This window comes from Drosophila willistoni (genome assembly GCF_018902025.1).
Source record: "Drosophila willistoni isolate 14030-0811.24 chromosome 2R unlocalized genomic scaffold, UCI_dwil_1.1 Seg167, whole genome shotgun sequence".
In the NCBI taxonomy this organism is placed as follows: Eukaryota; Metazoa; Arthropoda; class Insecta; order Diptera; family Drosophilidae; genus Drosophila; species Drosophila willistoni.
In genome coordinates, this window is record NW_025814050.1 from 7,202,284 (window position 1) to 7,214,499 (window position 12,216).

At 34.0% G+C, this 12,216-nt stretch overlaps 2 protein-coding genes across 2 annotated transcripts; one reads left to right on the forward strand and one right to left on the reverse strand.

Moving 5' to 3' along the window:
* The first annotated feature begins 3,112 nt into the window (after positions 1–3,112).
* On the forward strand, positions 3,113–9,183 carry LOC6643765 (interferon-related developmental regulator 1). Its single transcript, XM_002066911.4, has 5 exons — positions 3,113–4,091; positions 5,811–6,495; positions 6,565–6,808; positions 8,238–8,465; positions 8,539–9,183. The coding sequence occupies exons 1-5, from the start codon at positions 4,037–4,039 to the stop codon at positions 8,620–8,622; spliced, it is 1,296 nt and encodes a 431-aa protein (XP_002066947.1). The 5' UTR covers positions 3,113–4,036; the 3' UTR covers positions 8,623–9,183.
* Positions 6,873–8,033, reverse strand: LOC6643766. The gene has a single exon (XM_002066912.4). The coding sequence runs from the start codon at positions 7,841–7,843 to the stop codon at positions 6,989–6,991; it is 855 nt and encodes a 284-aa protein (XP_002066948.1). The 5' UTR covers positions 7,844–8,033; the 3' UTR covers positions 6,873–6,988.
* Positions 9,184–12,216: the final 3,033 nt, after the last annotated feature.

Here is a 12,216-nt window from a genome sequence, read left to right on the forward strand (position 1 = left end):
TAATCTTATCTTATAAATATTAAAGGATTTGCATCAGTTTTGAGTGCCAAAGAATCTTTCGGTTTTATTTCTATAAATTTGTAAGCACTTTTGAAACCTAATGTTTCTGGTGTAAATCAAACTTCATGTATTTTCTAACCCAAAAGTGTTTTCCCTTTTCAGCACTTTAGTAGAATTTCATTGAAAACTTATTTTTAGTCAAAAAATAATTGAAACAAATGTAAAAGACGAAAAAAACTACTCACATGATTAAGTTATTGCATGTTCTGTTCGATTATTTTATACAAGACAAAATTGATGTCTTCGTTGATTCAAAAGTTACAGATATTTCTAATCTGACAACTGTGCGTCAATATTGTAATGTGGTAAAAAGTACCAATAAAACTATCCCTGCCTAACAGTAATTTTTAGAAGCACTGATGAAAACCGCCCCGCTTTTCCTTCAGTTTTGTACGAAAATATAAAGACGGCCATAAGCCTGTATCGCAAGTCTTCAATTAGCTCGATTTCAGTAGGCGACCATCTGGCTTGATGGAAAGTAGAAAGTACAGTGATGATTTGGACAGAAATAAGGCATAAGTTAACCAACATTAACCAACTTCCGTTTGGGTATACAGTATATAAATAGCATACATATATTGAGGCAACTTTCATATTACCTTTAATCTCAAGAGTGCAAATTAAACTCTAACTTTTGCAATTTGTAAAAATATATGTTTTTAATAAAGCAACATGAATAATTGAAAAAGATTTTAAACTACAAACCAATATACGCCAACTTTAATTGAGTTGTTTTAGGTATCACGCAAATAAATTGCATTACTGATTCACAATTTCATAGGGATACTCCAATTTCCTCTACTACTTTTCAGGATTAGACCACTATATCATATAGGTATAATTTGATATAGTGGTCCAAACCTGACAATTTGAATACTATTTTACCCGGGTTATACGGACATGCCTATATCAACTTCTTATGCCGATCAAGAATATATATACTTCTGTGCGTTACAAACATCTGTCCAATTTTATAATACACTCTTCAAGGGTATAATAACATGATTTTATGGAAGAGGAAAAATAATCAAATAATATGGAAGTATTTGTGTATAGCTAGATATTAGTATTCTAAAACAGGGAATGGTAAATACAACTATGCAATTACGAAAAGACTATCTTAGGCATCACCAAACTCATTCATATCTCATTATTTGACAATATATACTACAATTTTTTTTTTTGGATTCATAGTTTAATTCCATTTAAAGTGATTGGCCACATGAAGGCAACATTCAAAAGTTATTAATTAGATAACTGGCATATATATTTAAAAAAACGATCACATCGTACATCATTTAATCCTGTGAATACCGATCCATCGTGCGTCATAACATCGCAATGTTCGACCCCATCCCTACTATTTGGTTCTCCGGGCTTCCACAAATCTGAAGCTATTGAATGTGTTGTGGGAAACCAAACGTGGTTTCCTTGAATCGCCGACTCACTGCCAGATGTCCAAGCCAAGGAGAAGGAGTGGAATACAATATTTTCCGTACATTTTCTTCTTTTCTTCTTTCTTGATACAGTTTCACAATGTGATTCCCTTTTATAGTCGACTATTTTAGATAATGATAGTATCAACTTACATCATTTGTACTTATATGATTAGAGATATGCATTTATCAGCAACAACAAATATAAAATTTAAAGAAATTGACAAAAAGACGATTACTACTTGTTTAAGATTAAACATCGTGTTCAGTTGAAATGGCTTCACCAAATCAGATGCACTAAGAAATATACAAAACGAAACAAAAACATAACACAAAAATAAGTCATAAAGATTCATATGACAAGTATTGCTTAAAACCAAACAAAACCGGCATCCACACTCTGTGGAAAACACTTAAGATTATAACAGCGGCGCGGCATCAAGTAGCCAAAGCTGAGCATGAAATATAAACAATTTTCAAACCCCGAAAGCGTGGGTCATTAGAATAAGTATTTTTAAGAACAATTGTTGCCTAGAGTCTAAGAATTCATTTATATACTCAACAATTCTTTAAATAAAATCAGTTCATAATTTGAATTCAACGAATGAAGATTGGGTTATTTTCCTTCTCCCGGAATCCATATTCACTACTTAATATTACATTCAATAAACCTAATTACCTTATCAAATATTTCCATATAATCAAACATTATATTTATAATGTATTTATTTAGATACTGCTTATAAGGGGTTTAGATAATAGGTAATCATAAGTTTTAAAATAATGCACTTAAAAAAGGGGCTTGAATAGATTTTTTAAAATTATTTTGCTGTGGTAATTCACGTGTTTATTAATGATTTTAAAAATGCCTTTATTTCTAATAGAAACTACAATAACGGAACTGGATGACGGAAGCAGTTGAAGGTTGAGTTGTTACGCTGGAGCTTTGTGGTCCAATTTAATTGCAATATAATTGCTTAACAGGATAATAAACGTTGGTTTGGCGCTTTGTCCGTATTAATCCTAAATCCTCAATCCTAAATATATTTTTAAGATTCAACACAATAATTAGAATTTGGTAATGTGTGAAGTAAATAAATCTACTGAATGCGTTTGGAATAATGTTTACAATTTAATTGTGCTCACCATGAAAAATTTTATTGAAAACAATTAGTATTTATGCACTTTTCCCTATTGCTCAATTTAACCCTTTTTGGACCACTGTTCGACCTTCCCAACAGCAAGTTTTGTATGTTTTCGAAAATTCGGTATTTTATTTGACTATATTTCAATCAAAGGGAAGTATGTAGTTGAATAAACCTACAAATCCAGTTTTCAAACCAGTTTAATGGGTTAACGTTCTTTATTAAATATGTTCATCTATAAACAACCTACACAAACGCAAAAAATTTAATTTATAGGTTGTTTATAGATGAATATATTTTTCTTGTGTTGTTAGTACCCCACCATCAATAGATTTAAAAATAGTTCCGTTAAAAAATACTGCAATACGTTTTTAGTCTTTTTTTGTAGTTACAAAGATAACCGATAACGGTTTTGCGGGGTTTCTGCATGCGTTGGGATGCTATCTATCGGACCGTGTGTCATCACTATCACATCGTTTTTTCATTTCGTAAGTGTCGGAAATTTCAGTGGAAATTAATTAATTTGCATTATTTTTAACGCCAGACGCTTGCAAAGCTTTTGAAAAGCTACAGCCGTCAAGTTCAAACCACCAGATAGCTGGTCTATTGACAACAAAAAAAAGCCCCAAAAACACAGACAAGAAACTACGAAATTAAACAAAGAACCAAAGAAAAAAGTAAGGAATTCAATTTTATTTTCACAATCGAGTGGCAGGCGGATCTTCCAGTCATTGTCGTCTACGTCTCAAGGCCAAAGGGGCAGACAAGGGTGTGGGTGTGGTGTGTGTCTGTTGAGTTAAGAAATTCCATTGCAATTAAACATGAAATTTGCTGCAACCAGAGCACAACAACAACATTTTTGTATTATCGCCAAGCCAAATAAAGCACGCCGCAATCAAATAATCAACTTCATTGCAAAATCAACATTCAACAAAAACGTGCAACACCGCCAGCAGCAGCAACAACACAAAAGACAATTGTGCGGTATTAATAAAAATTGGAAACATCAAAGTTTTTGCATAGCTGCATCTTGATTAATATTGCAAAATCCAATAAATAATTATAGTTAATTAACATAATTCCAAAATTCTAACCAAAAAAACTTAACTTAAAAAGCAACTAAACTAGTAAATTAAAACCACAAAGGAAAAAAATCAATCACACGTGCGTTTTTAGTTGCCGCCAAAGAAGTACCAGAAAGGATTTCTTACGTCTCTGTGTGAGTGCGTGCGCGCGTGCGTGAGGGAAAAAGAGCAAGTCAGAGAGCAGATCCGCATTTTTGTGAGTTTGTGTGTGTGTGTGTCAAACACATCAACAAAGTAGGCGAGAAACACTCGACAACAAATCATTCGGAAAAAAACTTTGTCTACTAAAATTCGTGAACAAAGCAACAGCATGCCGCGTCGTAATAAAAAATCAGGAGGTGGAAACGGAGGACCTGGAGGAAAAGGTGAGTCACAAACACATGTGCGGGGGTGTGTGTGCTTGAGGGAGGTGCCATCAATATAATGCAAATGGTGAAATGACCTTTTACATTAGTCATCTTAGCTTTCAATATTTTAGTATTTTTATTTTGGTATGTGTGTGTGTGTGCGTCTGTGTGTTCTTTAATTTTTCACAAAAAGCTTCAACCTGTTTGGCAATCATATGAAATTTCCTATATATATTTTTTGTTGCTTTGCTGGCACCCAAAAAAAAAAAAAAACAAAAAAAAAAGCTTTACATGCGCTCAGCTGGCGATGACAACAACGAAACAATACAAAAATAATACGAATACGGGCATTTACATATGTATATGTGCATACATCACTTACAATACATCCATCTGTCTGTCTGTATGTAAATCATTCAATGCCAGCTTATCAGAAGAAAAAAAAAACACGCCAAGTAACACATAGAGTAAATACAGGGTGTTTAAAAATAACTTTGAAATGAAATAGCTCAACATTTGTTTTGCTATTACAACAAACAAAGAAAACCAAAAACATAGATCAATAATTTTTATGTATGTGATCGCAATCTATTTTAATACAGGACTTAAAGTGTTTATATTTGGTATAATATTTAAATACATATTTAAAAAAAACATGGCATAAAATCTTTTAAATCATCCGAAAACAAATGTTTTAAAGTAACCATTTTGATCCCGTGCTAATAAACAAATTATATAGCATCTGAAGATTTTGGTGAGATCTTAAACAAACCAAAATGAGTTAAAAAAAATATAAATATAATGATACGAAAAGAATTTAAAATGCATTGGGCATTCTCTTTGACCTAAAAATTATGCAACCATTCAACCTAAACCAACGATTTTTCATCGGAAAATAGAGATTTTCCACTTATCTCTCTCTCTCTCTCACACACCAACATTAAAACTACTTTCAGTGCACAGTTATGCCAACAGCTGTTTTCACCTTTTTCTGTTTCTTCTTTTGCATCTTTTGGATTGCTGATTACCCAACGTCTCGTTGTCGATGTCTTTTGTGAAAGGCACAGGCAAAACTAAGCAAGAGTGAGGGAGAGAAAGAGGACAAGACAACAGAATATGAGAGCAAAATTTAGACAAAGAGATAGAGAGACAGGTAGTCAGAGAGAGAATGCAAGTAAAATGTGAGGCGGAAATTACCTTGCCCCAAATAGCATTGCTGCTGCCAGGAAAATTGCTAAAAAGAAAGTTGATGAAAGAAAAACTTGTTGCACAACTTGTTGGCTCTAAAAATGTGAGCATGTTTTTCCTTTTTGCTGCTTCATTCTGAAGGTCATTTGTTTGTGTAGTTTAGATTTAATTTAAATTTCATTTTAATGAACACATACATACATACACACACACACAAAATCAGTTTTCTTTAGATTCATGTTTCTTGTGTAATTTAGAGAAGTGGAAAAAACTGCTGCAAAGCGGAAATAATATTCCATATAATTTAAACAGCTGATTCACTCGACAGTTTGACATGCATTGATAATTTGATATAGCAAAGTTGCTGAAATTTGTTTACAAAAGTCGAACAAATTACACATCAAGGAAGTTCCTAGAAATTGTAATTGATCATAGCAGCGAAATTGCCAAGCCCATAAGAAAAACGTTTTAACCTGTCTATATTTACATTAAAAATATCATAAAACTTGCTAAAAATAATATTAATACCATGCATTTGTTCTCTCTTAGGTCGCAACAATGACTCTAATTCTGAGGACGAATCATTCGATAATGTAAGCGTCTATTCACATGTCTCGGAGGTTGCCTCATCTGAGGCCAACGATGAACTGGCCAATGAACGTTTCGAGGAGAAATTCGAAAAGGCTTTGGAACAGGCAACTGAGAAATCAGCTCAGACCCGTGTCCAAGCCCTGCAAGCCATTTGCGAGCTACTAATGCATCGTTATATGCCCGATTTTGTTGAGGATCGTAAAATGACTCTTATGGATTTCGTTGAGAAGAGCATTCGACGTGGCAAGGGACAAGAACAGGTTTGGGGAGCACGTCTGGCTCCATTGCTAGTACTTCAACTGGGCGGTGAGGAGGGCATATCAAAGGCCATGAATCAGTTTCTCTTGACAACAGTTCAGGATAAATCTGTGGGATTCGATGCACGTGCCAAATGCTGCACAGCCCTGGGATTGCTTAACTTTTTGGGCTGTGAGGATGTAGGGGAATTGGTTCAATTGATGCAGTTCTTCGAAACAATTTTCTCGGGCAGTTATCTACGCGGTGACGACAAGACCCCAATTTCTGTGACATCGGAGGCTGGAGCTCTACATGCTGAGGCTTTGTCCTCATGGGGATTGCTTTTAACCTTGATACCCGCTGGTGATAGTGTGTCCCTAATGACCACTGGCCAGAATATGTTCCCGTAAGTGAAATGACAATTTCTAGGATCGAACAAAAGGTGTTAACATTGTATGTTTATTTTTTTTCTTAGATCTATTAAGAAATTCCTTGGACTATTGCAATCGCCACACTTGGATGTTCGCATGGCTGCTGGAGAAACTATTGCCTTGATATTGGAATCAGGTCGTGCCCATGATTCGGACTTCCTGGAGGAGAATATTCCTGAATTATGTGATGCGGTTAAACAATTGGCCACAGATTCTCACAAATATCGTGCCAAACGTGATCGTAAGGCTCAACGCGCCACATTCCGTGATGTTTTGCGTTATTTAGAGGTATGTAAAGAGACGATCTAACAAGATTTTCAAGCTGAAAAGTTTACTTTTTATCTAACTCTGCTTTAGACGGGAATGTATTAGTAATTTTATTCACACATGTACTCAGACAAGTATATGAATATATATAGTAAACATATATTATATATATATGAAAAGTTGCATGTCCGTCGTTTATCCTTAGGGCTTCATATCGTTGCATGTGAATTTCAATTCATGTCGACAATAATTTTGTAAACATTTAGAATGATCGTGCAATTTGTTGCGCATTATAATGCAACCATTGCGACTAATTGAGTCCATATATTCCGTGAAATTGGGTAATTTCTTATACGTTGTGGGCGAAGTATTCCAATGCGAATTATTACCCGAGGCCACAAAACGTGATGAGTCCGCAAAGGCTGTCTTGAAGGGCTTATATGATTTCTCACCCTCATCCCGTGATGCTTCATAGCCCTCGGATGTTTCCCTATCCAATTCGTTCATCACATTCGTACGGAATTCGGAGCAAGGTCCTTTATTGCTTAACAATTTGTCTGCATTCAATTTGGATGACTCATCTTCAGTCTTAAGACTCTCATAGATACCCTGGGGATATTCATTCATGGCACAGTAATCGATTTGATATGTCGTGAACATGCGATTCTTCTCCAAGCGTCGACCTAACTCCTCTTTGGGCATCACCTTGAGACGCTCATACAGATCTGGATAGACGGTACGAAGAATTTTAAGAAAACGATTCGGTTGCAATTTAAAGCAGTCAGTTTCTATCGAGGTGGCCATCTTATCCACTTGATCTTGAGCCAACGCTGTGGGTATAAGTCGAGGATCGACCAACTTGCCCATCGGCGCAATGCCCGTCCATTCCACTCCGTTGCAATTCTTGGCCGCTTCTGCCGGTGGCTTGATTTTCTCCTCAACAATACATTCACACTCTATAACCTTGGGCCCCTCGGAGCCTTTGGCATTTGTAAGAAACTCATAGCGCTTCGCATTGGGTGGAACATAATCATGTTGATAAGTGGATAGCAGCATATTTTACAAATTTAACTGTATAAAAAGGCCAAAAAACCAAAACACTGCAGAATTTTTAACGATAATTTATCCCCTTTTTTTGTACTAGAATTTTGTTAACCAAAAATATCTCAAAATTTTTTAAGGATATTTTTCATGTGTTTTTTTTTTATATTTTTTTTTTTTACTACAATTTTGTATTATCTGAATAGAGATAAAAATAGAAATGAAATTAAATTTTGATATTCATCCAGTGAAGTTTTTTAAAAACTGATGCTAAAATTGCAAAACGTCAAGCCTACTTTAAGGTGATCTGCACTAATGTAGGAAGTAGAGCGGTTAGGAAGCTTTTAATATTAAAATGTCTCTCCATTCTTAACTACAATTACTTAATTTACTTTGCTAACCATTGCAGGAGGACATTTCACCGGAAATTAATATACGCTTTGGCCATGAGAGTTTGATTCTGGATTCCTGGTCCATACACCATCAATATTCGTCTTTGTGCACTGTCATGGGTCCAGGTATGACCAGTCAGTTGCAGGAGAATGAATTTATACGTGACATTTTTCAATTGGGTCCACGTCCAACCAATACTGGCATCAATGGCAATGCCAAGGTCAAGCAATCCAAACTGGAGCGCGTAAGTTGTCTAGATGAAAACCCATTCTACTCAGACTCATGTTTTTAATTGATTTTGTCTTTTTTTTTTTTAGCATCTGGTCAATGCTGCCGCCTTCAAGGCACGTTCTATTTCACGTGGCAAGAACCGTGACAAACGCTCGGCAGTTGTCACTTAAAACAATCTGATCATCGCTATCCAGGACTTACTAGTTGAATTGTTTCCCTAAATTTAAAAAGAGTTATACATTTAAGATACACGTTAACCAACACATTAACACTGGATTTGGCATAATGAACACTGTGACAAAATTTCAAAAAAAAAAAAACCAAGTTAATATGGATTATTCATTAAAATTGTTATGCAATTATAACAAAAACAAAAATTCGTTGAGTTAGTTGAGTGTTTCACTTCACTCATTGCATGTCAGGGTTTCATTTTTATTATTTTTTCATTTTAATTTAGTTTTTAAATGTACACAATCCCTCACGTTGTTGATCTTTTATTCATTCTAAAAAAAAACATTTAAACACATAAGATATAATAAATATCTGCTGTCATGTCGCTGCTAAAAAAGAAAAAAAAGACAAGTCAAAATTTTTGATTTGTCTTTACGCTTTTTTCTAATAGGATGCATACATTTTTGTAGGATATTTAAATTATATATATATGTATACATTTTATAGGCAAAGTATCTTGTAAAATAAATAAATACATAACTTTAGACTTAAACAAACAACTAAACGAAATTGTCTTATTATTGCGCTAAAAGCTGAACATTTCTATTTAAACATTTACCAAAGAATCTCTATAAGGGGGAAAAGTATAGCAACAATATGTTTTTAGAAACATTTTGAAAAGATATATAATTATTTTAAATGGTTCTTTATTATTCCGTTAAAACGTTGGCAATTATTTAACGAATAAATTTGTATTGTATTGTATTAAAGTATAGGATATAGTTGTAAACTTTCAACCTAACTATATTTTACAAGCACTGGCAACTAAGGCCTTCGGCTTAGACGAAAACTACATCCATACACTAGCATGAGATTCGAACCCGGATCCACGTTGTTCAGTTGACTAAATGACTGGGCCACTTAGACAAGTCATCTACCGAGGACTGTGTCTTGCTTTTTATTTTCCTAATAGAGACTTTAATAAATAAATTTAAAGCCCAAACAGCAAACAAATTAGCAAAACTTTAAAAAAGGTAGAAACACTTTTCGTGTTGACCAAAATAAATGTAAAATGTCAGATAAATAAAATAAAATGGTATGCTAGTAGTCATCGTTTTGTGGGATAGAAGTAAGATCGATCAGCGTTTTTTTATTTTACATATTATTCAAATTCAAAAATGACCGCTTTCGGTTTGATTTTAGTCTTCAGTTGGCATGGATTCATCACGTAGCCAATAGTTCCAAAAAGGGTTGACGTCTTTAATTCTCTAATGGGATTTGTATATATTTTTATTTACATAATTACTATCTCAGTAGCCAGTGCTTTAAACTCTTAAAAGTTATATTGAGTAGTCAATAAACTGGGAACCTTTTGACTTATCCGCGTTTAGTATGTCTAGAAGTAAATCTTTAAGAGATGGAACCGCCAGCAATGGTTAAATAAGGTCAAATTCAGCTGTGTACTAAAAAAGCCAGGACTCTATCGCCCTATCATTTGCTTTTCAGAGATGATAATCAAAAGAAGATTACAATTCCATAGACCAGGAAAATCAACGCCGATGGTCATCATCGACCTGGGGTTAACTTTATTCGATAAGTTTCACAACAGTGGCGGATCTTAGGCCCAAAGAGTAGTATTTGAAGAGTTCAGTAGCTAAGGTGAGCACATTTTACAATTGAGAATTATAACGTAGGAAAATCGTTCTTAGAAAAGCAAACTGCTTATTTTGTATTTGTGGTTAAAAGGGTTTTAGTTTTTGTTATACCCTTGGAAAAAGGGTATATTAATTTTGGTCAGAAGTGTGCAACGCATAGAAGGAAGCATCTCCGACCACATAAAGTATATATATTCTTGATCAGCACGACGAGACGTCTGGATCAACGCAAACTCCTCCTAGACCGTAAGAGCTACAGAGCTGAAATTTTGCACTGCAGGGGTTGTATATCTCGGATTCAGCCGGATCGGACCACTATATCATATAGCTCCCATACAAACGCCAAAGTCACGAACAGTGACTTTTCTCAATAGCTTCGTTATTTTCTGAGCTTTTGTCGTGAACTCTAATATTGGTGAGTTAATTACACATATAAATGACTATGCCAAATTTGATCAAGATCAGGTGACTATATCATATATCTCCCATAGGAACGATCTTTCGAAAACAGTGACTTTTGTCAATAACTTCGTTACTTTTAACGCGATTGCTTTCAAATTAAACATTTGTTAGTTTAATATATCTGTTAATGACTGTGCTGAATTTGATAAAGATCGGGTTACTATATCATATAGCTCCCATAGGAACGATCGGTGGAAAACAGTGACTTTGATCAATATCTTAGTTTTTTCCTATGCTAAGATTGTAGGCCGTTCTTTCGCAAACATTAACCTTTTTAGCTTAAACGTTTTTCCACTTTGATGGGTATAGGTAAGGAAAGAGTTACCAAAAAAGTTGCAAGGGTATACAAATTTTGACGCGGTCGAAGTTAGCCCCGGCCCTCTGGTTTTCTATTTATTTAAGTTAGGGATGTAAAAGTATCTAGTATCTGTTAAGTAGAAAAGATTAATATGCCTTCAGGCAATACCTTAAACGCATGCCTTTTAAAAGTCCAGTGGATGAATAGCTTTGTTAATTAAATTTATAATAAAATTTTGAGTACGCAAAGTGTAGGCCATAAAAACAAAAGCATGTGGAAACATTTAATTATAGAAAATTTCACCGAGATGTGAAAAAAGAACATACCCCCCAAATAATTTTTTACCACAAATGTTAGTTCCAATTTACGATTGTTTTTATAAAGGTTTATATAATTACTTTTTAACTGATTTATCACAAAAATTGTATGGTAGCTTAATATGTATGTATATTTATATATACGTATGTTTTAAATGTTTTTAAATGTATTGTTTGGATTTTTAATGTTTAATCATTGTTTGCATGTGTATGTATTTGTGTGTGTGTGTGTAGTGGGACTTAGTTTTTATAAATATATATTGTTTATAAATAATGCGACAAAACTCTTAAATAATATTCCAATATTGGAATATGTTAAAGAAAAGAAATCATATTTAAAGTTAAATAAACTTAAACTAATATTCGCCAAGTAAACACAATTTAAGAAAACAATATAGCATACATACACAATTATTTTTCTTTGTAAATGAAGGATAAATCTAAATGGTAAGTAAGCTATAAACTAATAATCATCAGCTAATCTGATGCCACTGGCTTATATCCTGGCTACATACAACTTTTCTACTTGGCAACGCTTTCTAGATAATCTCAAGATTTAATCATGTTTCATGTTTCGTTTCTGACTTATGCTTAGACTATTTAATATTTGGCTTCTTTTAATACAACTCGCTTAGTTTGTTTCGGAAATACGCGTGTTTTAAAATTTGAGAGACGCAAACAATTGACTCGTTAATCGAACCGTTTTCAAAACTTTTCTTCTCTTATAAAATCTATGTACATGTACATACATACACACAGACAATTGTGGAGGGGAAGAATACAGAAAGAGAGAGAGAGAGAGAGTGAGAGAAGAAAGTCGAGAAAAGGATCAAGGAAGTGGGTTAGATTTATGAAAAGTAA